Source organism: Oncorhynchus keta, chromosome 1, assembly GCF_023373465.1.
Source record: "Oncorhynchus keta strain PuntledgeMale-10-30-2019 chromosome 1, Oket_V2, whole genome shotgun sequence".
NCBI classification, from domain to species: domain Eukaryota; kingdom Metazoa; phylum Chordata; class Actinopteri; order Salmoniformes; family Salmonidae; genus Oncorhynchus; species Oncorhynchus keta.
Window position 1 is genome coordinate 86,816,884 of NC_068421.1, and position 26,236 is coordinate 86,843,119.

Consider the following 26,236-nt stretch of genomic DNA (forward strand, 5'->3'; position numbering starts at 1 on the left):
GCGCTAGGCCTCCTCTGGCTGTGCTGTGGTAAATAAGCAGAGGCAGGTGCCAGAGAGTCTAGACGGGGCTGATTTGGGGTCCAGGGCCCCTGGTATGTGATACCCGACTCGGGGCCTGTGTGTGTGTGTGTGTGTGTGTGTGTGTGTGTGTGTGTGTGTGTGTGTGTGTGTGTGTGTGTGTGTGTGTGTGTGTGTGTGTGTGTGTGTGTGTGTGTGTGTGATTGCACACTGCTGACTCCTCACAGGGAGCGGGCCTGCAGTGCCCCTGCTTAAAGCCTTTCCTGTTTAATGTTAAATCAGAGAAGGAGAGCTGGGAGACGGGGAGCAGAGGGCAGGGGCTGTGGGCGACTCGTTTTTGAACCTGTGCCCGCCCAAAGTTGACCTCCAAGGCCGTTTCCTGGTGGCCCCTCTCTCTCTCTCTCTCTCCCTCCCCCTCCCTCTCTCTCCCTCCCCCTCCCTCTCTTGCTCTCTTTTTCTCACTCTCCTCGTTGTCTGTTTGCAAGCCCTTTCAGGTTTCCCCTCCAGGGTCTTGACAGGCACAGACCTGATTAGACAGCAACGAGTGTACTGTACCTCTACCTTTCTGCTCACCTCAGGGTGCCTGTTCCCGTACTCTGCGTTTAACCCAACATGTGTCACCATGGCGACCCACTAAATGACTGTATGGAAGCTATGTAGACCAGTGTCATCAACATGGTGATGATGTGATTCATCTACTCAGCCAATGATGTCGCCAAGCAAACATCCATACACAAACAGTAGAAAGAAAGGCTTGGCAACAGACACCCATAACACACTGACTGACTGCTGGCCAACTATAATGATTGATGATGAATTGGTATTGATGATTGATTGACAGTTGATGAAGATGCTGTTTGAGTGTGGTGAGAGCCACATGGAACCTGAGCTCATCTCCTTCTGCATCAACCTGGCTGCCAACAAGAGGAACGCACAGGTCATCTGTGAAGGTATAACACACACACACACACACACACACACACACACACACACACACACACACACACACACACACACACACACACACACACACACACACACACACACACACACTCACTCCTAATGCTGCTCTCCTGTGCCTAGGTAATGGTCTGAAGATGCTGATGAAGAGGGGTCTGAAGTTAAAGGATGTTCTTATCATGAAGATGATCAGGAACTTGTCACAACATGACGGGCCCACCAAGAACCTCTTCATAGTGAGTACTGAACTTACTCACACTCTTAACACTGATGAGCTTCAACATGCTTAGTATGGATATAGACGGATAAGGCTAGACAGGCTCACATGATCTGTGTTCTAATGCTAGTTACTGAATCCATAGCTACGTGTGTTCTTATGCTAGAAACTGAATCCATAGCTACACTATTAGAACAAATATTGTAGTGCTGAACCCTGCCCTGTGTCTCTATAGTAACCAACCCCCTTCTCGTACCTCATAAGGACTATGTGGGTGACCTAGCGGCTCAGATGGGAGCGGAGGAGAGGGAGGAGTATGTGATAGAGTGTCTGGGGACTCTGGCTAACCTCACCATCCCTGACCTGGACTGGGAACTGGTGCTGAAGGAGTACAACCTGGTGCCCTACCTCAAAGACCACCTCAAACCAGGTAGGCCTCAAAGACCACCCCAAACCAGGTAGGCCTCAAAGACCACCTCAAACCAAGTAGGCATCAAAGGCCACCCCAAACCAGGTAGGCCTCAAAGACCACCCCAAACCAGGTAGGCCTCAAAGACCACCTCAAACCAAGTAGGCATCAAAGGCCACCCCAAACCAGGTAGGCCTCAAAGACCACCCCAAACCAGGTAGGCCTCAAAGACCACCCCAAACCAGGTAGGCCTCAAAGACCACCCCAAACCAGGTAGGCCTCAAAGACCACCTCAAACCAAGTAGGCATCAAAGGCCACCCCAAACCAGGTAGGCCTCAAAGACCACCTCAAACCATGGAGGGAGGGAGGCAGAGAGGGGGATAAAAGTTGGGGGGGACTGATGCTGTAATTTACAGGTGCATTCACCCTGATGAATTTGAGAAAGATGACAAGATGGTGCCAACAGACATGGTTGCCCTGTTTCTAGCTCCTAGACAACTTTTTGTTTGTGTTATTTCTTAAATTATTTGCTCGGAATGTTTCTTGCATTATTACCTACAACCTGGAAATAACTTAGAGAAATTAGATCAGCGGTCACTCACCAGAATTTCAACCAGACGTTCTAATTCCCTGAATTGGATCCTTTGTTTGAACTTCCGAGGCAATTCCGTTCATGCCAGGGGCTGCTCCAAGTCGTCATCCCCGGAAAAGAGGAACAAGGAGTTGGTTCATAGTGAGACTCAGGAAGCATGCATACCATCCACCGCATCCGAGTATATTACGCGCTAACGCTCAGTCCCTGGACAATAAAGTAGACAGGTTTAGGGCGAGGATCTCCTTCCAGAGAGACATCAGGAACTGTTACATACTCTGTTTTACTGAATCATGACTCTCCGGATATGCTGTCCTCGTCCATTCAGCCAGCAGGGTTTTCCATATATCGCGCGGACAGGAAGAAAGAACTCTCAGAGAAAAAGAAAGGCAGAGGTGTATGTTTCATGATTAAGTACTCATGGTGTGATTGTGGTAGCGTACAGGAACTCCAGTTCCTTTGTTCTCCTGATCTGGAGTATCTCACCATCAAATGCCGGCCGCATTACCTCCTGAGAGAATTCTCTTCAGTCATCGTCACGGCCGTATATGTCCACCCCCAAGCCGACTCCGCGACAGCTCTCAAGGAACTACACTGGACTTTGTGCAAACTGGGAACCACATATCCTGAGACTGCGTTTGTTATAGCCTCCATTTTGCTATAGGCAGATACTTAAAAAGAAAATACCCGTAGTAAGGACAGTTTTAATATTGGTCTGACCAATCAGAATCTATGCTTCAAGACTGTTTGATCACGCAGACTGGGAATAGTATTAACGTATACACTGACTCAGTGACTGAGTTCATCAGGTACATAGAGGATGTTGTTCTTACTGTGATGATTAGAACTTATCCAAACCAAAAAATGTGGATAAATGGCAAGCAGCATTCGCTCAAAACTGAAAAGCGCTTAACCATCCCATTAAACCACGCCAAGGTGACTGGGAACACGAACGTGTACAAACAGACCAGCGATGCCCTCTAAGACAATCAAAGAGGCATAACGACAGTACAGGGACAAAGTGTAGTCACAATTCAACGGCTCAAATGCAAGACGTATGAGGCAGAGACAATCACGAATAATAAGGGGAAAGCCAGCCACGTTTTGGACACTGACGCCTTGCTGCCGGACGAGTTAAAAACAAGAGGAATACCTATGTAAGAATCCTGTTCATCAACTACAGCTCAGCCTTCAACACCATAATGCCCTCCAAGCTCATCACTAAACTCAGGGCCCTGGGTTTAAACCCCTCCATGTGCAACTGGATCCAAGACTTCCTGACGGGCCAACCCCAGGTGATGAAGGTAGGTAACAGCACATCCGCCACGCTGTTCATCAACACGGTGGCCCCACAAAAGTGCGTGCTCAGTCCCCTCCTGTACTCTACGTGGCCACGCACATCTCCAACTCAACAGTGGTAGGCCTGATTTGCTAACAACAACGAGACAGCCTACAGGGAGTAGGTGAGGGCCCTGGTGGAGTGGTGCCAGGATAATAACCCTTCCCTCAACGTCAACAAATGAAGGAGATGATATTGGACTTTAGGAGACTGCAGGGAGAGCTCGCCCCCATCCATGTTGAGAGCCCGCCCCCATCCATGTTGAGAGCCTGCCCCCATCCATGTTGAGAGACCGCCCGCATCCATGTTGAGAGACCGCCCGCATCCATGTTGAGAGACCGCCCGCATCCATGTTGAGAGACCGCCCCATCCATGTTGATAGCCCGCCCCATCCATGTTTATAGCCCACCCCCATCCATGTTTATAGCCCACCCCCATCCATGTTGAGAGACCGCCCCCATCCATGTTGAGAGCCCGCCCCCATCCATGTTGAGAGCCCGCCCCCATCCATGTTGAGAGCCCGCCCCATCCATGTTGAGAGCCCGCCCCCATCCATGTTGAGAGCCCGCCCCATCCATGTTGATAGCCCACCCCCATCCATGTTGATAGCCCGCCCCATCCATGTTGAGAGCCCGCCCCCATCCATGTTGATAGCCCACCCCCATCCATGTTGAGAGCCCGCCCCATCCATGTTGATAGCCCGCCCCCATCCATGTTGAGAGCCCGCCCCATCCATGTTGAGAGCCCGCCCCCATCCATGTTGAGAGCCCGCCCCCATCCATGTTGAGAGCCCGCCCCCATCCATGTTGAGAGCCCGCCCCATCCATGTTGATAGCCCGCCCCCATCCATGTTGATAGCCCGCCCCCATCCATGTTGAGAGCCCGCCCCATCCATGTTGAGAGCCCGCCCCCATCCATGTTGATAGCCCGCCCCCATCCATGTTGAGAGCCCACAAGCAAAAACAGGTTTTTAGAAATTTTTGGAAATGTATTAGAAATCAAAAAAACTTATCACATTTACATTATTATTCAGACCCTTTACTCAGTACTTTGTTGAAGCACCTTTGGCAGTGATTACAGCCTCGAGGCTTCTTGGATATGACACTACAAACTCGACACACCTGTATTTGGGGAGTTTCTCCCATTCCTCTCTGCAGATCCTCTCAAGCTCTGTCAGGTTGGATGGGGAGCGTTGCTGCACAGCTATTTTCAGGTCTCTCGAGAAATGTTTGATCAAGTACAAGTCCGGGCTCTGGCTGGCCCACTCAAGGACATTCAGAGACTTGTCCCGAAGCCAGTGCTGTGTTGTCTTGGCTGTGTGCTTATGGATGTTGTCCTGTTGGAAGGTAATCTTTCGCCCCCAGTCTGAGGTCCTGAGCGCTGTGGAACAAGTTTGCATCAAGGATCTCTCTGTACTTTGCTCCGTTCATCTTTCCCTCGATCCTGACTAGTCTCCCATCCCTGCCGCTAAAAAAACATCCACACAGCATGATGCTATGTTCCAAACTCTGATATTGCTTGTTCTGATATTTCTGGATTTCTTTTTTGTGTGTGTATTGTTAGATATTACTGCACTGTTGGAGCTAGAAACTTAAGCATTTAGCTACATCTGCAAAATATGTGTATGCGACCAATAAAATTTGATTTGACAAGTGAAAGCTTTTGGACCATACCAAGTTGAACAAAAGTAGACCCCCAACCTCTCTAACTGATAACCTTCAATAACACTCTCTGTGTCACTGACTGGTCCTACATCATGGGATGATGTTAGAGAGCACACGCACTGGGGCCTGTTACCTTTGACCTTAGTGACCTCTCCCTTCTCAGCTTTGATCTCTTTGAACCCTGACCTCTGCCCCCACCCACCACCAGGCTCGGCAGAGGATGACCTGATCCTAGAGGTGGTGATCATGATAGGGACGGTGTCCATGGATGACTCCTGTGCTGCCACGATGGCCAAGTCTGGCATCATCCCTGCTCTCATCGACCTGCTCAACGGTAGGTATTAGTTAGGACCCATGATCGGTTCCACTCTCTAGAGGGTTAATGTTAAGATAGAGCAGAATGGAGGTTATTCCAGTGAAATACTACATTTTTCAGGGGAGCTCTGTGTCCTGACCTCCATATGTCTGTGCCTGTGTGTCTACCCAACAGAAGGACGATCAGATTGTCTGTGTTGTTTCACCTCTCTCTCTGTCTCTCTCGCTCCCTCCCTATAGCCCAACAGGAGGATGATCAGATTGTCTGTGTTGTTTCACCTCTCTCTGTCTCTCTCTCTCTCACCTTCCCTATAGCCCAACAGGAGGATGATCAGATTGTCTGTGTTGTTTCACCTCTCTCTGTCTCTCTCTCTCACCTTCCCTATAGCCCAACAGGAGGATGATCAGATTGTCTGTGTTGTTTCACCTCTCTCTGTCTCTCTCTCTCACCTTCCCTATAGCCCAACAGGAGGATGATCAGATTGTCTGTGTTGTTTCACCTCTCTCTGTCTCTCTCTCTCTCACCTTCCCTATAGCCCAACAGGAGGATGATCAGATTGTCTGTGTTGTTTCACCTCTCTCTGTCTCTCTCTCGCTCCCTCCCTATAGCCCAACAGGAGGATGATCAGATTGTCTGTGTTGTTTCATCTCTCTCTGTCTCTCTCTCTCACCTTCCCTATAGCCCAACAGGAGGATGATCAGATTGTCTGTGTTGTTTCACCTCTCTCTGTCTCTCTCTCGCTCCCTCCCTATAGCCCAACAGGAGGATGATCAGATTGTCTGTGTTGTTTCACCTCTCTCTGTCTCTCTCTCGCTCCCTCCCTATAGCCCAACAGGAGGATGATCAGATTGTCTGTGTTGTTTCACCTCTCTCTGTCTCTCTCTCTCACCTTCCCTATAGCCCAACAGGAGGATGATCAGATTGTCTGTGTTGTTTCACCTCTCTCTGTCTCTCTCTCTCACCTTCCCTATAGCCCAACAGGAGGATGATCAGATTGTCTGTGTTGTTTCACCTCTCTCTGTCTCTCTCTCTCACCTTCCCTATAGCCCAACAGGAGGATGATCAGATTGTCTGTGTTGTTTCACCTCTCTCTGTCTCTCTCTCTCACCTTCCCTATAGCCCAACAGGAGGATGATCAGATTGTCTGTGTTGTTTCACCTCTCTCTGTCTCTCTCTCTCACCTTCCCTATAGCCCAACAGGAGGATGATGAGTTTGTGTGTCAGATTGTCTATGTGTTGTACCAGATGGTGGTCCACCAGGCCACCAGGGACGTCATCATCAAGGACACACGTATCCTTTCTCTTCCCACAATACAATTCATCTCAGAACTACGGCCCAAATGATCCTTCAATGTCCCACTCCTAAATTACTTCAAACTTCACCCCATAATTACCTCACTCTGTGCTGTATTATGTGTTACCGTGGTAACCAACAGTGCCACCCTATACCATGTCTCTGCTTCTTTCAATGTCGCAGTAAAAATCACCCTATCAATGACCTCAGTGCTCCACACAGTGTAATGCTGTACAGTTGGAATCGGAGGCGGTGTACGTAAAATTGACAAATGGCTTGCGGTAATATTTGCTAGAAGTTTTTCTTTCTGTGGAGAATATTACAGAGGGATCTCTACCAAGTGGTCTGCCTTGGGAGAGGCTTTCTGCTTTACAATATCTCTCTCATCACAGGAAATGTAAGAGTTGTTCATTTGGCCACAGGGCAACTGTCTCGTGTCTCCTTTCAAGAAATGAAAGAGAAAAAGCAGTCTTTCCTCGCTTCTTTCTGTCACTGTGATCTTGATTAAACAGACATCGTTGAATGACGTGTCTGAGGAGAAAGAACAGCAAAATTATAGGGTAAAGGGCTAGAAATGTAGAGAGAGTATCCCTCTCTCCCTCTCTCTGTTGTCCCCTCCCTCCATGTGTTGTCCTCTACTGGACTCCCTCTCTCTCTCCTTTCCTTCCTATGTTGTCCTCTACTGGACTCCCTCTCTCTCTCCTTTCCTTCCTATGTTGTCCTCTACTGGACTCCCTCTCTCTCTCCTTTCCTTCCTATGTTGTCCTCTACTGGACTCCCTCTCTCTCTCCTTTCCTTCCTATGTTGTCCTCTACTGGACTCCCTCTCTCTCTCCTTCCTTCCTATGTTGTCCTCTACTGGACTCCCTCTCTCTCTCCTTTCCTTCCTATGTTGTCCTCTACTGGACTCCCTCTCTCTCTCCTTCCCTTCCTATGTTGTCCTCTACTGGACTCCCTCTCTCTCTCCTTTCCTTCCTATGTTGTCCTCTACTGGACTCCCTCTCTCTCTCCGTTCCTTCCTATGTTGTCCTCTACTGGACTCCCTCTCTCTCTCCTTTCCTTCCTCTGTTGTCCTCTACTAGACTCCCTCCCTTCCTCTGTTGTCCTCTACTAGACTCCCTCCCTTCCTCTGTTGTCCTCTACTAGACTCCCTCCCTTCCTCTGTTGTCCTCTACTGGACTCCCTCCCTCCCTTCCTCTGTTGTCCTCTACTGGACTCCCTCCCTCCCTTCCTCTGTTGTCCTCTACTGGACTCCCTCTCTCTCTCCTTTCCTTCCTCTGTTGTCCTCTACTAGACTCCCTCCCTTCCTCTGTTGTCCTCTACTGGACTCCCTCCCTTCCTCTGTTGTCCTCTACTGGACTCCCTCCCTCCCTTCCTCTGTTGTCCTCTACTGGACTCCCTCCCTCCCTTCCTCTGTTGTCCTCTACTGGACTCCCTCCCTCCCTTCCTCTGTTGTCCTCTACTGGACTCCCTCCCTCCCTTCCTCTGTTGTCCTCTACTGGACTCCCTCCCTCCCTTCCTCTGTTGTCCTCTACTGGACTCCCTCCCTCCCTTCCTCTGTTGTCCTCTACTGGACTCCCTCCCTCCCTTCCTCTGTTGTCCTCTACTGGACTCCCTCCCTCCCTCCCTTCCTCTGTTGTCCTCTACTGGACTCCCTCCCTCCCTTCCTCTGTTGTCCTCTACTGGACTCCCTCCCTCCCTTCCTCTGTTGTCCTCTACTAGGCTCCCTCCCTTCCTCTGTTGTCCTCTACTGGACTGACTCCCTCCCTCCCTTCCTCTGTTGTCCTCTACTGGACTCCCTCTCTCTCTCCTTTCCTTCCTATGTTGTCCTCTACTGGACTCCCTCTCTCTCTCCTTTCCTTCCTATGTTGTCCTCTACTGGACTCCCTCTCTCTCTCCTTTCCTTCCTATGTTGTCCTCTACTGGACTCCCTCCCTCCCTTCCTCTGTTGTCCTCTACTGGACTCCCTCCCTCCCTTCCTCTGTTGTCCTCTACTGGACTCCCTCCCTCCCTTCCTCTGTTGTCCTCTACTGGACTCCCTCCCTCCCTTCCTCTGTTGTCCTCTACTGGACTCCCTCCCTCCCTTCCTCTGTTGTCCTCTACTGGACTCCCTCCCTCCCTTCCTCTGTTGTCCTCTACTGGACTCCCTCCCTCCCTTCCTCTGTTGTCCTCTACTAGGCTCCCTCCCTTCCTCTGTTGTCCTCTACTGGACTGACTCCCTCCCTCCCTTCCTCTGTTGTCCTCTACTGGACTCCCTCTCGCCCTCCCTCCCTCTGTTGTCCTCTACTGGACTCCCTCTCTCCCTTCCTCCCTTCCTCTGTTGTCCTCTACTGGACTCCCTCTCGCCCTCCCTCCCTCCCTCTGTTGTCCTCTACTGGACTCCCTCTCGCCCTCCCTCCCTCCCTCTGTTGTCCTCTACTGGACTCCCTCTCGCCCTCCCTCCCTCTGTTGTCCTCTACTGGACTCCCTCTCGCCCTCCCTCCCTCTGTTGTCCTCTACTGGACTCCCTCTCGCCCTCCCTCCCTCTGTTGTCCTCTACTGGACTCCCTCTCGCCCTCCCTCCCTCTGTTGTCCTCTACTGGACTCCCTCTCGCCCTCCCTCCCTCTGTTGTCCTCTACTGGACTCCCTCTCGCCCTCCCTCCCTTCCTCTGTTGTCCTTTACTGGACTCCCTCTCTCCAGAGGCTCCTGCCTACCTCATTGACCTGATGCACGACAAGAACGCTGAGATACGGAAAGTCTGTAACAACACCCTGGACATCATCGCTGTGAGTACCTGTCCTGTCTGTCTGTCCTGCCTGCCTGCTTCCCTTCCTTCCTTCCTTCCTTCCTTCCTTCCTTCCTTCCTTCCTTCCTTCCTTCCTCTCTAGGCATAATGTCTCATCCCCAAGTTACCCTATATCATGAATGGTTTTCTTCCTGTAATTCTTCTTCCCATTAATTTCTAAATGAAACTGACCTAGCCTATACCTGAGCCAAAATCCTGGTTTTCCTGATCCATTCCTACTTAATGTAGGTAGGCACAGAGGAAATAGTACTGTTCAGATTGCCTGGACTGGGAAACTAAATTCCTGGGTCAGATTTTGATTGACATGTGTGTTTTAAGTTCCAGTCATAGTGTGATCTGTCACAGACCTGAGATCAGTGTAATTAGCAGTAGACTACAGCAAGCCGGGCTGTGGAAGGTAGTGGGGGGAGAGGAAGTGTTTCATTGAAATTATCAGTGAGAACTATTAAGCTGTGAACCACATGAAAGACCAGGACAGGCTCTGGAGAATGTCAGAGCAGAACAGGGAAGGTGAGAGAGAAAGCAGACCCTGCCTTAGAGAGAGACACACACACACACATTCTCACACACTCACTCACACATACTCTCACACACAATCATCAGTCTTCAGAGCCGCAGGCTACCTTAGCAGCACACGCCATTACTGTGTGTTCTTGAATCGTTCCTCTTTGATCACACACACACTCCTCAGAGAGAGAGAGAGAGAAACTTGCGTATAGATGGTTCTTCTCGGTCAGACAGAAACATAATTCATGGGGATATTCTTAGATTCAGATTTTCTCTAAGGAACATTGAGAAATGCTCTGAACATTGTTTTATATCCGCTGACTCCTTTACTCTTAGACATCATGAGCTCAGCTTTCTGGTTATGATGGATTAGGCCTCATATCAAGCCCTTACTACAGACTAATAGTCCTGGGGAAATCAGCAGTGTAGTCATTAATCCACTTTAGCCATGTCATAAGTCTGCACTTTGACAAAAAGTGTCACTGCCACTTTGGGCCCTGCGATGCGACAATGGGTCCGTTTGAGGCCTGGAATGGCTGTCAGCAGGCTCTGCTCTGGGTCTGATGATTAATCTGCAGGGCCTGAACGCATAAGAAGTCCTTTAACTCCCACATGGCCCCCGCAGAGAAAGGAAAACAGAATCTGTGGATGTCCTCAACCTTCCTCAGCCAAGCTACACACACACACACACACACACACACACACACACACACACACACACACACACACACACACACAGCCCCATCGCAGCACCATCCATCGCACCACACCACATTTTTATTAGTAACAGCATCATAAGGGTGCTGGCACACAGAACAGTGCATTGTGGGATTCTTTAGTAGTCTGTGGGGGATCTGACAATCCCTGGATGGAACAATATAGCAGTCAGTGTTTTGGCCCATTCCCCAGCCCTCCCTGATGTCCTGCCAGCCACTCTCCTACAGCTAATTATACTGCTAGTTTAGTTTCCCCAGCCCTCCCTGATGTCCTGCCAGCCACTCTCCTACAGCTAATTATACTGCTAGTTTAGTTTCCCCAGCCCTCCCTGATGTCCTGCCAGCCACTCTCCTACAGCTAATTATACTGCTAGTTTAGTTTCCCAGCCCTCCCTGATGTCCTGCCAGCCACTCTCCTACAGCTAATTATACTGCTAGTTTAGTTTCCCCAGCCCTCCCTGATGTCCTGCCAGCCACTCTCCTACAGCTAATTATACTGTTAGATTAGTTTCCCCAGCCCTCCCTGATGTCCTGCCAGCCACTCCTACTAATTATACTTCTAGTTTAGTTTCCCCAGCCCTCCCTGATGTCTCCTACAGCTAATTATACTGCTAGTTTAGTTTCCCCAGCCCTCCCTGATGTCCTGCCAGCCACACTCCTACAGCTAATTATACTGCTAGTTTAGTTTCCCCAGCCCTCCCTGATGTCCTGCCAGCCACTCTCCTACAGCTAATTATACTGCTAGTTTAGTTTCCCCAGCCCTCCCTGATGTCCTGCCAGCCACTCTCCTACAGCTAATTATACTGCTAGTTTAGTTTCCCCAGCCCTCCCTGATGTCCTGCCAGCCACTCTCCTACAGCTAATTATACTGCTAGTTTAGTTTCCCCAGCCCTCCCTGATGTCCTGCCAGCCACTCTCCTACAGCTAATTATGCTGCTAGTTTAGTTTCCCCAGCCCTCCCTGATGTCCTGCCAGCCACTCTCCTACAGCTAATTATACTGCTAGTTTAGTTTCCCCAGCCCTCCCTGATGTCCTGCCAGCCACTCTCCTACACCTAATTATACTGCTAGTTTAGTTTCCCAGCCCTCCCTGATGTCCTGCCAGCCACACTCCTACAGCTAATTATACTGCTAGTTTAGTTTCCCCAGCCCTCCCTGATGTCCTGCCAGCCACTCTCCTACAGCTAATTATACTGTTAGTTTAGTTTCCCCAGCCCTCCCTGATGTCCTGCCAGCCACTCTCCTACAGCTAATTATACTGCTAGTTTAGTTTCCCAGCCCTCCCTGATGTCCTGCCAGCCACTCTCCTACAGCTAATTATACTGCTAGTTTAGTTTCCCCAGCCCTCCCTGATGTCCTGCCAGCCACTCTCCTACAGCTAATTATACTGTTAGTTTAGTTTCCCCAGCCCTCCCTGATGTCCTGCCAGCCACTCTCCTACAGCTAATTATGCTGCTAGTTTAGTTTCCCAGCCCTCCCTGATGTCCTGCCAGCCACTCTCCTACAGCTAATTATACTGCTAGTTTAGTTTCCCCAGCCCTCCCTGATGTCCTGCCAGCCACTCTCCTACAGCTAATTATACTGTTAGTTTAGTTTCCCCAGCCCTCCCTGATGTCCTGCCAGCCACTCTCCTACAGCTAATTATACTGCTAGTTTAGTTTCCCCAGCCCTCCCTGATGTCCTGCCAGCCACTCTCCTACAGCTAATTATACTGCTAGTTTAGTTTCCCCAGCCCTCCCTGATGTCCTGCCAGCCACTCTCCTACAGCTAATTATACTGTTAGTTTAGTTTCCCCAGCCCTCCCTGATGTCCTGCCAGCCACATTCCTACAGCTAATTATACTGCTAGTTTAGTTTCCCCAGCCCTCCCTGATGTCCTGCCAGCCACTCTCCTACAGCTAATTATACTGCTAGTTTAGTTTCCCCAGCCCTCCCTGATGTCCTGCCAGCCACTCTCCTACAGCTAATTATACTGCTAGTTTAGTTTCCCCAGCCCTCCCTGATGTCCTGCCAGCCACACTCCTACAGCTAATTATACTGCTAGTTTAGTTTCCCCAGCCCTCCCTGATGTCCTGCCAGCCACTCTCCTACAGCTAATTATACTGCTAGTTTAGTTTCCCCAGCCCTCCCTGATGTCCTGCCAGCCACACTCCTACAGCTAATTATACTGCTAGTTTAGTTTCCCCAGCCCTCCCTGATGTCCTGCCAGCCACTCTCCTACAGCTAATTATACTGCTAGTTTAGTTTCCCCAGCCCTCCCTGATGTCCTGCCAGCCACTCTCCTACAGCTAATTATACTGCTAGTTTAGTTTCCCCAGCCCTCCCTGATGTCCTGCCAGCCACTCTCCTACAGCTAATTATACTGTCAGTTTAGTTTCCCCAGCCCTCCCTGATGTCCTGCCAGCCACTCTCCTACAGCTAATTATACTGCTAGTTTAGTTTCCCCAGCCCTCCCTGATGTCCTGCCAGACACTCTCCTACAGCTAATTATACTGCTAGTTTAGTTTCCCCAGCCCTCCCTGATGTCCTGCCAGCCACTCTCCTACAGCTAATTATACTGCTAGTTTAGTTTCCCCAGCCCTCCCTGATGTCCTGCCAGCCACATCTCCTACAGCTAATTATACTGCTAGTTTAGTTTCCCCAGCCCTCCCTGATGTCCTGCCAGCCACTCTCCTACAGCTAATTATACTGCTAGTTTAGTTTCCCAGCCCTCCCTGATGTCCTGCCAGCCACTCTCCTACAGCTAATTATACTGCTAGTTTAGTTTCCCCAGCCCTCCCTGATGTCCTGCCAGCCACTCTCCTACAGCTAATTATACTGCTAGTTTAGTTTCCCCAGCCCTCCCTGATGTCCTGCCAGCCACTCTCCTACAGCTAATTATACTGCTAGTTTAGTTTCCCAGCCCTCCCTGATGTCCTGCCAGCCACTCTCCTACAGCTAATTATACTGCTAGTTTAGTTTCCCCAGCCCTCCCTGATGTCCTGCCAGCCACATTCCTACAGCTAATTATACTGCTAGTTTAGTTTCCCCAGCCCTCCCTGATGTCCTGCCAGCCACTCTCCTACAGCTAATTATACTGCTAGTTTAGTTTCCCCAGCCCTCCCTGATGTCCTGCCAGCCACACTCCTACAGCTAATTATACTGCTAGTTTAGTTTCCCCAGCCCTCCCTGATGTCCTGCCAGCCACTCTCCTACAGCTAATTATACTGCTAGTTTAGTTTCCCCAGCCCTCCCTGATGTCCTGCCAGCCACTCTCCTACAGCTAATTATACTGCTAGTTTAGTTTCCCCAGCCCTCCCTGATGTCCTGCCAGCCACTCTCCTACAGCTAATTATACTGCTAGTTTAGTTTCCCAGCCCTCCCTGATGTCCTGCCAGCCACACTCCTACAGCTAATTATACTGCTAGTTTAGTTTCCCCAGCCCTCCCTGATGTCCTGCCAGCCACTCTCCTACAGCTAATTATACTGCTAGTTTAGTTTCCCCAGCCCTCCCTGATGTCCTGCCAGCCACTCTCCTACAGCTAATTATACTGCTAGTTTAGTTTCCCTACAGCCCTCCTGATGTCCTGCCAGCCACTCTCCTACAGCTAATTATACTGCTAGTTTAGTTTCCCCCTAGCCCTCCCTGATGTCCTGCCAGCCACTCTCCTACAGCTAATTATACTGCTAGTTTAGTTTCCCTGATGTCAGCCCTCCCTGATGTCCTGCCAGCCACTCTCCTACAGCTAATTATACTGCTAGTTTAGTTTCCCCAGCCCTCCCTGATGTCCTGCCAGCCACTCTCCTACAGCTAATTATACTGCTAGTTTAGTTTCCCCAGCCCTCCCTGATGTCCTGCCAGCCACTCTCCTACAGCTAATTATACTGCTAGTTTAGTTTCCCAGCCCTCCCTGATGTCCTGCCAGCCACTCTCCTACAGCTAATTATACTGTTAGTTTAGTTTCCCCAGCCCTCCCTGATGTCCTGCCAGCCACTCTCCTACAGCTAATTATACTGCTAGTTTAGTTTCCCCAGCCCTCCCTGAGTCCTGCCAGCCACTCCAGCTGATGTTTAGTTTCCTGCCAGCCACTCTCCTACAGCTAATTATACTGCTAGTTTAGTTTCCCCAGCCCTCCCTGATGTCCTGCCAGCCACACTCCTACAGCTAATTATACTGTTAGTTTAGTTTCCCAGCCTAGTTTAGTTTGGAGGGTTCACTCTCCTACAGCTAATTATACTGTTAGTTTAGTTTCCCAGGGTTCACTCTCCTACAGATGTCCTGCTAATTATACTGTTAGTTTAGTTTCAGCCACACTCCTACAGCTAATTATACTGCTAGTTTAGTTTCCCCAGCCCTCCCTGATGTCCTGCCAGCCACTCTCCTACAGCTAATTATACTGCTAGTTTAGTTTCCCCAGCCCTCCCTGATGTCCTGCCAGCCACACTCCTACAGCTAATTATGCTGCTAGTTTAGTTTCCCAGCCCTCCCTGATGTCCTGCCAGCCACTCTCCTACAGCTAATTATACTGCTAGTTTAGTTTGCCCTCCCTGATGTCCTGCCAGCCACACTCCTACAGCTAATTATACTGCTAGTTTAGTTTCCCCAGCCCTCCCTGATGTCCTGCCAGCCACTCTCCTACAGCTAATTATACTGTTAGTTTAGTTTGGAGGCTTCACTCTCCTACAGCTAATTATACTGCTAGTTTAGTTTCCCCAGCCCTCCCTGATGTCCTGCCAGCCACTCTCCTACAGCTAATTATACTGTTAGTTTAGTTTCCCTCTCCTAGCCCTTATACCCTGATGTCCTGCCAGCCACTCTCCTACAGCTAATTATACTACTAGTTTAGTTTAGTTTCCCTACAGCCCTCCCTAGTTTAGTGTCCTGCCAGCCACTCTCCTACAGCTAATTATACTGTTAGTTTAGTTTCCCCAGCCCTCCCTGATGTCCTGCCAGCCACACTCCTACAGCTAATTATGCTGCTAGTTTAGTTTCCCCAGCCCTCCCTGATGTCCTGCCAGCCACACTCCTACAGCTAATTATACTGCTAGTTTAGTTTGGAGGGTTCACTCTCCTACAGCTAATTACACTGTTAGTTTAGTTTGGAGGCTTCACTCTCCTACAGCTAATTATACTGTTAGTTTAGTTTGGAGGCTTCACTCTCCTACAGCTAATTACACTGTTAGTTTAGTTTGGAGGGTTCACTCTCCTACAGCTAATTACACTACTAGTTTAGTTTGGAGGGTTCACTCTCCTACAGCTAATTACACTGTTAGTTTAGTTTGGAGGGTTCACTCTCCTACAGCTAATTATAGTGCTAGTTTAGTTTGGGGGCTTCACTCTCCTACAGCTAATTACACTGTTAGTTTAGTTTGGAGGGTTCACTCTCCTACAGCTAATTATAGTGCTAGTTTAGTTTGGGGGCTTCACTCTCCTACAGCTAATTACACTGTTAGTTTAGTTTGGAGGGTTCACTCTCCTACAGCTAATTATAGTGCTAGTTTAGTTTGGAGGGTTCACTCTCCTACAGCTAATTACACTACTAGTTTAGTTTGGAGGGTTCACTCTCCTACAGCTAATTACACTACTAGTTTAGTTTGGAGGCCTCCTGTGTAAAAGGAGAGAATCTGTTTGTTACTAAGGCTGGGATTCAATCAATTGAAGATGGTGTGTGTGTGTGTGTGTGTGTGTGTGTGTGTGTGTGTGTGTGTCTAACCTTCATTATAAACTGGGTGGTTAGACCCCTGAATCCTGATTGGCTGACATTTTTACTGCTCTAATTACGTTGGTAACCAGTTTATAATAGCAGTAAGGCACCTCGGGGGTTTGTGGTATATGGCCAATATACCACACCCCGTCGTGCCTTATTGCTTAAGTAACCCATCCTAATGGCTCTCTCTGTCTCTCTCGCTCTCTCTCTGTCTCCGTCTGTCTTTCTCGCTCTGTTGCTCTCTCTCTCTTGCTGTCTCTCTTGCTGTCTCTCTCTCGCTGTCTCGCACTCTCTGTGTTTGTCTCGCACGCTCTCTGTCTCGTTCGCTCTCTCTTGCTCTCTGTCTTTGTGTCTCTCTCTTTCTCTCTCTCTCTGTCTTCGTCTCTCTTTGTCTTTCTCTCTGTCTCTCTCTGTCTGTGTCTATTTTAGGAGTATGATAAGGAGTGTGAGAGAAAGATCCAGAGTGAGAAGTTCCGCTGGCACAACTCCCAGTGGTTAGAGATGGTGGAGAACAGAGCCATGGGAGACGACGGAGAACCCTTCATGTTTGGAGACGATGGGGAAGCATTCATGCACAACGGAGACATTCTGGAGAGACCCGACCTCTTCTACACCGCAGGTATGGGGGGAGGGAGGGAGACATTCTGGAGAGACCCGACCTCTTCTACACCGCAGGTATGGGGGGAGGGAGGGAGACATTCTGGAGAGACCCGACCTCTTCTACACCGCAGGTATGGGGGGAGGGAGGGAGACATTCTGGAGAGACTCCGACCTCTTCTACACCGCAGGTATGGGGGGAGGGAGGGAGACATTCTGGAGAGACTCGACCTCTTCTACACCGCAGGTATGGGGGAGGGAGGGAGGGAGACATTCTGGAGAGACTCGACCTCTTCTACACCGCAGGTATGGGGGGATAGAGGGAGACATTCTGGAGAGACCCGACCTCTTCTACACCGCAGGTATAGGGGGAGGGAGGGGGAGACATTCTGGAGAGACCCGACCTCTTCTACACCGCAGGTATGGGGGGAGGGAGGGAGGGAGACATTCTGGAGAGACCCGACCTCTTCTACACAGCAGGTATGGGGGAGGGAGGGAGGGAGACATTCTGGAGAGACCCGACCTCTTCTACACCGCAGGTATGGGGGGAGGGAGGGAGACATTCTGGAGAGACCCGACCTCTTCTACACCGCAGGTATGGGGGGAGGGAGGGAGACATTCTGGAGAGACCCGACCTCTTCTACACCGCAGGTATGGGGGGGAGGGAGGGGAGACATTTCTGGGTAGAGACCCTGGACCTCTTCTACACCGCAGGTATGGGGGGAGGGAGGGAGACATTCTGGAGAGACCCGACCTCTTCTACACCGCAGGTATACATGGAGGGAGGGAGACATTCTGGAGAGACCCGACCTCTTCTACACCGCAGGTATGGGGGGAGGGAGGGAGGGAGACATTCTGGAGAGACCCGACCTCTTCTACACCGCAGGTATACATGGAGGGAGGGAGACATTCTGGAGAGACTGACTTTTTCTACACCTTAAGTATACAGGGAGGGAGAGACTAGGAGGGAAGGAGAGGGAGGGGGAGAAAGTGAGGGGGATGTGGTATGGATGAAGTGAGAGAGAGCGAGATGAGAAGTACAGTAGTGAACTTGTCTCTAACGTTGAGGTGTATGTCTCTCTCCCCCCAGATGGGATCATCCCAGCAGATGGTACCATCAGCCCAGAGTTCTTCACAGACTACCAGAACGGAGACATTGGCCAGGCTGGAGGCTTTCCCGGCAGGTGAGCTCATAGTAGGGCAGGGGGTGGACTGGACTTCTATCCCCATCCCCTGGAGGCTCCTTTGGGGGGGTGGACTGGACTTCTATCCCCAATATGTAGCGAGGGAGCAGGATTTAACAGGCCTAATATGTAGACAGGGAGCAGGCTTTAACAGGCCTAATATGTAGACAGGGAGCAGGCTTTAACAGGCCTAATATGTAGACAGGGGCCTAATATGTAGCAGGCTCTAACAGGCTCTACAGGCCTAATATGTAGACTAATATGTAGACAGGGAGCAGGCTCTAACAGGCCTAATATGTAGACAGGGAGCAGGCTTTAACAGGCCTAATATGTAGACAGGGAGCAGGCTTTAACAGGCCTAATATGTAGACAGGGAGCAGGCTTTAACAGGCCTAATATGTAGACAGGGAGCAGGCTTTAACAGGCCTAATATGTAGACAGGGAGCAGGCTTTAACAGGCCTAATATGTAGACAGGGAGCAGGCTTTAACAGGCCTAATATGTAGACAGGGAGCAGGCTTTAACAGGCCTAATATGTAGACAGGGAGCAGGCTTTAACAGGCCTAATATGTAGACAGGGAGCAGGCTTTAACAGGCCTAATATGTAGACAGGGTGCAGGCTTTAACAGGCCTAATATGTAGACAGGGAGCAGGCTCTAACAGGCCTAATATGTAGACAGGGAGCAGGCTTTAACAGGCCTAATATGTAGACAGGGTGCAGGATTTAACAGGCCTAATATGTAGACACGGAGCAGGCTTTAACAGGCCTAATATGTAGACAGGGAGCAGGCTCTAATATGTAGACAGGCAGGCTTTAATATGTAGACAGGGAGCAGGCTTTAACAGGCCTAATATGTAGACAGGGAGCAGGCTTTAACAGGCCTAATATGTAGACAGGGTGCAGGATTTAACAGGCCTAATATGGAGACCGGGAGCAGGCTCTAACAGGCCTAATATGTAGACAGGGAGCAGGCTTTAACAGGCCTAATATGTAGACAGGGAGCAGGCTTTAACAGGCCTAATATGTCGACAGGGTGCAGGATTTAACAGGCCTAATATGTAGACAGGGAAGCAGGCTTTAACAGGCCTAATATGTAGACAGGGAGCAGGCTTTAACAGGCCTAATATGTAGACAGGGAGCAGGCTCTAACAGGCCTAATATGTAGACAGGGAGCAGGCTTTAACAGGCCTAATATGTAGACAGGGAGCAGGCTTTAACAGGCCTAATATGTAGACAGGGAGCAGGCTCTAACAGGCCTAATATGTAGACAGGGAGCAGGCTTTAACAGGCCTAATATGTAGACAGGGAGCAGGCTTTAACAGGCCTAATATGTAGACAGGGAGCAGGCTTTAACAGGCCTAATATGTAGACAGGGAGCAGGCTTTAACAGGCCTAATATGTAGACAGGGAGCAGGATTTAACAGGCCTAATATGTAGACAGGGTGCAGGCTTTAACAGGCCTAATATGTAGACAGGGTGCAGGCTTTAACAGGCCTAATATGTAGACAGGGAGCAGGCTTTAACAGGCCTAATATGTAGACAGGGAGCAGGCTTTAACAGGCCTAATATGTAGACACGGAGCAGGCTTTAACAGGCCTAATATGTAGACAGGGTGCAGGATTTAACAGGCCTAATATGTAGACACGGAGCAGGCTTTAACAGGCCTAATATGTAGACACGGAGCAGGCTCTAACAGGCCTAATATGTAGACACTGAGCAGGCTTTAACAGGCCTAATATGTAGACAGGGAGCAGGCTCTAACAGGCCTAATATGTAGACAGGGAGCAGGATTTAACAGGCCTAATATGTAGACAGGGAGCAGGCTTTAACAGGCCTAATATGTAGACACTGAGCAGGCTCTAACAGGCCTAATATGTAGACAGGGTGCAGGATTTAACAGGCCTAATATGTAGACAGGGTGCAGGATTTAACAGGCCTAATATGTAGACAGGGAGCAGGCTCTAACAGGCCTAATATGTAGACAGGGTGCAGGATTTAACAGGCCTAATATGTAGACAGGGAGCAGGCTCTAACAGGCCTAATATGTAGTGTTGAACACATTTTTAGTTCCTCTACTTTATATGCTGTTAAAATGATGAATAGTTGTGGAAATGGAGAGTTTATTGAGAGTAATTTGTCTTATTTATTATTGAACATCTCCTTGCGTGCGATAAAGCTCGTGTTGAAGGTTTTTTCCTGTGCAAGTATGTTTGTGTTGGCTGCTGTTGAGAGGCTTGCTCTTGAGAGTAGATAGAATGCCACAGTTATTTCAGATTTTAGAGGGAGGGAGGGAGGAACAGAAAGCAAAGAGAGAGCTACGGAAAGGAACAGAGCGAGCGAGTGCATACAAGGCTTTTTCCTCAGCTCTTTGTAACGGATACCTTTTAAATATACAGAGTGAGCTGGGGGAATTGGCGTCTGTGAGAGTGTTTTAATTTGGCCAGTGTACTCCAGAGTGATCCAGGTTAACACAATAACCAAAGCCAGCTCCAGGGCTTATTTTAAACTAGGTGTGAAACATGGTGCGAATGGGGTCTTTTAAATCGTTTTAATACAATCACTGTTATATGTATAAATATGATAACAAGCTATTTTATATGAACTATATAAAATGTCTCTTGTCCCGGGTCGTTGGGAGAGAGTGGCCCAATCCTCAACGGGCTGAGCTCCGCAGGATGAACGAGGGCGTCGTTCGTGTCACCGTGTGGAAAGAGAAGTGTCTGGGTTTCACTATAGGTGCACAACAACATGTGATTGGAGAGTTTCTGACCCACTCAACACGCAGACGGGCGAATCAATGAGTGCTTTGAAAGGCTGTCAGTGAGTGACAGCAAGGCGAGTGAGACAGAGAAAGAGGGAGGGAGGAGGAGCTGATTATTTAGCCCTTGAGCAGTGGGTAGCTGTAACCTGAAGAGTAACAGCCTGGGGAGAGATCAAAGCATTGTGTGGTGAGAGCGAGGGCCGGAGAGAGGTGAGGCTGGAAGAGACAGACGTATGCATGGGCTTGGAGGGAGCAGAGGGTCATGGGCGCAGAGGAAAAGGCCTGATTCTCTTCCTGTGCACTACGGCTCCGCCCCCTGTAGTATGTGTTCCCAATGGCTCACACCTACACCCTCACCCCTACACCCTTACCCCTACACCCTCACCCCTACACCCTTACCCCTACACCCTCACCCCTACACCCTCACACCTACACCCTCACCCCTGCACCCTCACACCTACACCCTCACCAGTACACCCTCACCCCTACACCCTCACCCCTACACCCTCATTCCGGCTTCACTGGGTCCTGTAGGGCCAGGCTGGGAACACTAGGGCCCTTTGTCTGCGAACACAACGCTCCCTCTTAAAATGTCACAACACACGCGCCTGGAATGAAGTGCGAGATGAGCTGATTTATGTCTCACATCACTGTATGAGGAAGTGCGTGAGGGAGTTGTTGATCAACTGGTCTTCTTTATCGTAATGTGGTCATCTGACCTGAGGTCCAGCTGTGTTTCTGTCTCTTTCTCCTAGGCCCAGGGTGTAGTCAGACAGGCAGGCCAGCTATCCAGGCAGCCTGTGAGGCAGACAGGCCAGCTATCCAGGCAGCCTGTGAGGCAGGCAGGCCAGCTATCCAGGCAGCCTGTGAGGCAGGCAGGCCAGCTATCCAGGCAGCCTGTGAGGTAGGCAGGCCAGCTATCCAGGCAGCCTGTGAGGCAGGCAGGCCAGCTATCCAGGCAGCCTGTGAGGCAGGCAGGCCAGCTATCCAGGCAGCCTGTGAGGCAGGCAGGCCAGCTATCCAGGCAGCCTGTGAGGCAGGCAGGCCAGCTATCCAGGCAGCCTGTGAGGCAGGCAGGCCAGCTATCCAGGCAGCCTGTGAGGCAGGCAGGCCAGCTATCCAGGCAGCCTGTGAGGCAGGCAGGCCAGCTATCCAGGCAGCCTGTGAGGCAGGCAGGCCAGCTATCCAGGCAGCCTGTGAGCCGTAGGCAGGCCAGGAAAAATACATATTTCCAGGCAGCCTGTGAGGGTGCGTAGGCAGGATTTGGGTTAAAAACCAGCTATCCAGGCAGCCTGTGAGGCAGGCAGGCCAGCTATCCAGGCAGCCTGTGGAGGGGACAGGCAGGCCAGCTATCCAGGCAGCCTGTGAGGCAGGCAGGCCAGCCATCCAGGCAGCCTGTGAGGCAGGCAGGCCAGCTATCCAGGCAGCCTGTGAGGCAGGCAGGCCAGCTATCCAGGCAGCCTGTGAGGCAGGCAGGCCAGCTATCCAGGCAGCCTGGTGAGGCAGGCAGGCCAGCTATCCAGGCAGCCTGGTGAGGCAGGCAGGCCAGCTGTGATCCAGGCTCCAGGCAGCCCCATGTAACTGAAGAACAGGCAGGCCAGCTATCCAGGCAGCCTGTGAAGCTGGCAGGCCAGCTATCCAGGCAGCCTGTGAGGCAGGCAGGCCGGCCTGCTAGCCAGGCAGCCTGTGAGGTAGGCAGGCCAGCTATCCAGGCAGCCTGTGAGGCAGACAGGCCAGCTATCCAGGCAGCCTGTGAGGCAGGCAGTCAGGCTGTGTTACTCAGAGCTCCAGTGTTTCTCCAGGCTCTTTTAGTCTCTCAAATCCCCCCTGACAGCCGTAGCGTGCGGAAAGGAAAAATACATATTTCTGCCCAGTGAAGGAGGGAGGGATGCATGGGGAAGAGGAGGTGCAGGGTGCGTAACTGATCGCTGGAAGTGATTTGGGTTAAAAACAACACGTAATTATGGGCGCTCGCAGGGGCAAAGCAAACAGCTCGTATTTTAGAGAGCTAGAGGATGTCCGGCCCGGCCCGTGACTGACTGCGTATAGACCAAGAGAGAGGGGGAACGAGTAGGGTGGAGGGGAAGAGAAGGGACATGCTGTCGTTTGTCGAGGGGTTAACTCACTCTGTCTAGTTAACTAACTCACACCCAGTCTGAGGTAACGAGATGGTCGTGTTGACCCGGCCATACAGCTGAACATTCAGACCAGCTGGTCAGAGAAGAGACGACCGACCGTGAAATCAGACAGCTTTTCCTCCTTTGTATCCACACCCCCATGGTAACTGAGTTGTACAGTTGTATCCACACCCCCATGGTAACTGAGTTGTACAGTTGTATCCACACCCCCATGGTAACTGAGTTGTACTGTTTTATCCACACCCCCATGGTAACTGAGTTGTACAGTTGTACCCACACCCCCATGGTAACTGAGTTGTAGCCACACCCCCATGAAGAGTTGTATCCACACCCCATGCTAACTGAGTAGAAGAGTTGTATCCACACCCCAATGGTAACTGATTTGTACAGTTGTATCCACACCCCCATGGTAACTGATTTGTACAGTTGTAGCCACACCCCATGGTAACAGCTGATGTATCCACACCCCCATTGTACAGTTGTAGCCACACCCCCCATGGTAACTGATTTGTACAGTTGTATCCACACCCCCATGGTAACTGATTTGTACAGTTGTAGCCACACCCCCATGGTAACTGATTTGTACAGTTGTAGCCACACCCCCATGGTAACTGAGTAGAACAGTTGTAGCCACACCCCCATGCTAACTGAGTAGAACAGTTGTATCCACACCCCCATGGTAACTGATTTGTACAGTTGTATCCACACCCCCATGGTAACTGATTTGTACAGTTGTAGCCACACCCCCATGGTAACTGATTTGTACAGTTGTAGCCACACCCCCATGGTAACTGACTAGAACAGTTGTAGCCACACCCCCATGGTAACTGAGTTGTACAGTTGTATCCACACCCCCATGGTAACTGATTAGAACAGTTGTAGCCACACCCCCATGGTAACTGAGTAGAACAGTTGCATCCACACCCCCATGGTAACTGAGTTGTACAGTTGTATCCACACCCCCATGGTAACTGAGTAGAACAGTTGCATCCACACCCCCATGGTAACTGAGTAGAAGAGTTGTATCCACACCCCCATGCTAACTGAGTAGAACAGTTGTATCCACACCCCCATGGTAACTGATTTGTACAGTTGTAGCCACACCCCCATGGTAACTGAGTAGAAGAGTTGTATCCACACCCCCATGCTAACTGAGTAGAACAGTTGTATCCACACCCCAATGGTAACTGATTTGTACAGTTGTATCCACACCCCCATGGTAACTGATTTGTACAGTTGTAGCCACACCCCCATGGTAACTGAGTAGAACAGTTGTATTTACACCCCCATGCTAACTGAGTAGAACAGTTGTATCCACACCCCCATGGTAACTGATTTGTACAGTTGTAGCCACACCCCCATGGTAACTGATTTGTACAGTTGTAGCCACACCCCCATAGTAACTGACTAGAACAGTTGTAGCCACACCCCCATGGTGACTGAGTTGTACAGTTGTATCCACACCCCCATGGTAACTGAGTAGAACAGTTGCATCCACACCACCATGGTAACTGAGTAGAACAGTTGCATCCACACCCCCATGGTAACTGAGTAGAAGAGTTGTATCCACACCCCCATGCTAACTGAGTAGAACAGTTGTATCCACACCCCCATGGTAACTGATTTGTACAGTTGTAGCCACACCCCCATGGTAACTGAGTAGAACAGTTGTATCCACACCCCCATGCTAACTGAGTAGAACAGTTGTATCCACACCCCCATGGTAACTGATTTGTACAGTTGTAGCCACACCCCCATGGTAACTGATTTGTACAGTTGTAGCCACACCCCCATAGTAACTGACTAGAACAGTTGCAGCCACACCCCCATGGTAACTGAGTTGTACAGTTGTAGCCACACCCCCATGGTGACTGAGTTGTACAGTTGTATCCACACCCCCATGGTAACTGAGTAGAACAGTTGCATCCACACCACCATGGTAACTGAGTTGTACAGTTGTATCCACACCCCCATGGTAACTGAGTTGTACAGTTGTAGCCACACCCCCATGGTAACTGAGTTGTACAGTTGTAGCCACACCCCCATGGTAACTGAGTTGTACAGTTGCATCCACACCCCCATGGTAACTGAGTTGTACAGTTGCATCCACACCCCCATGGTAACTGATTTGTACAGTTGTATCCACACCCCCATGGTAACTGAGTAGAACAGTTGCATCCACACCCCCATGGTAACTGAGTAGAACAGTTGTATCCACACCCCCATGGTAACTGAGTAGAACAGTTGCATCCACACCCCCATGGTAACTGAGTTGTACAGTTGTATCCACACCCCCATGCTAACTGAGTAGAACAGTTGTATCCACACCCCCATGGTAACTGAGTTGTACAGTTGTATCCACACCCCCATGATAACTGAGTAGAACAGTTGCATCCACACCCCCATGGTAACTGAGTTGTACAGTTGTAGCCACACCCCCATGGTAACTGATTTGTACAGTTGTAGCCACACCCCCATAGTAACTGACTAGAACAGTTGTAGCCACACCCCCATGGTAACTGAGTTGTACAGTTGTATCCACACCCCCATGGTAACTGAGTAGAACAGTTGCATCCACACCCCCATGGTAACTGAGTTGTACAGTTGTATCCACACCCCCATGGTAACTGATTTGTACAGTTGTATCCACACCCCCATGGTAACTGAGTAGAACAGTTGCATCCACACCACCATGGTAACTGAGTTGTACAGTTGTATCCACACCCCCATGGTAACTGAGTTGTACAGTTGTATCCACACCCCCATGGTAACTGAGTTGTACAGTTGTATCCACACCCCCATGGTAACTGATTTGTACAGTTGTATCCACACCCCCATGGTAACTGAGTAGAACAGTTGCATCCACACCACCATGGTAACTGAGTTGTACAGTTGTATCCACACCCCCATGGTAACTGAGTTGTACAGTTGTATCCACACCCCCATGCTAACTTAGTAGAACAGTTGTATCCACACCCCCATGCTAACTGAGTAGAACAGTTGTATCCACACCCCCATGCTAACTGAGTAGAACAGTTGTATCCACACCCCC

General features: G+C 50.1%; 1 protein-coding gene and 1 long non-coding RNA gene across 51 annotated transcripts in view; one reads left to right on the forward strand and one right to left on the reverse strand.

The window, feature by feature from the left end:
• The window catches only part of kifap3a (kinesin-associated protein 3a), a 47,435-nt gene that overhangs the window by 13,068 nt on the left and 8,131 nt on the right, over positions 1–26,236 (forward strand). For all 50 annotated transcript variants that reach the window (XM_052463511.1, XM_052463513.1, XM_052463521.1 and 47 more), the window contains exons 12-19: positions 860–968; positions 1,102–1,214; positions 1,460–1,625; positions 5,409–5,534; positions 6,709–6,807; positions 9,491–9,576; positions 16,934–17,123; positions 18,192–18,285. In XM_052463511.1, the coding sequence (XP_052319471.1) occupies positions 860–968; positions 1,102–1,214; positions 1,460–1,625; positions 5,409–5,534; positions 6,709–6,807; positions 9,491–9,576; positions 16,934–17,123; positions 18,192–18,285 (983 nt within the window). The remainder of the gene's footprint in view (positions 1–859; positions 969–1,101; positions 1,215–1,459; positions 1,626–5,408; positions 5,535–6,708; positions 6,808–9,490; positions 9,577–16,933; positions 17,124–18,191; positions 18,286–26,236) is intronic.
• Positions 5,541–6,510, reverse strand: LOC127907627 (uncharacterized). The gene is made up of 3 exons (XR_008065200.1): positions 6,383–6,510; positions 5,870–6,015; positions 5,541–5,794 (listed from the first exon to the last, which is right to left on the reverse strand). It is a non-coding gene; the product is annotated as an uncharacterized LOC127907627 (long non-coding RNA).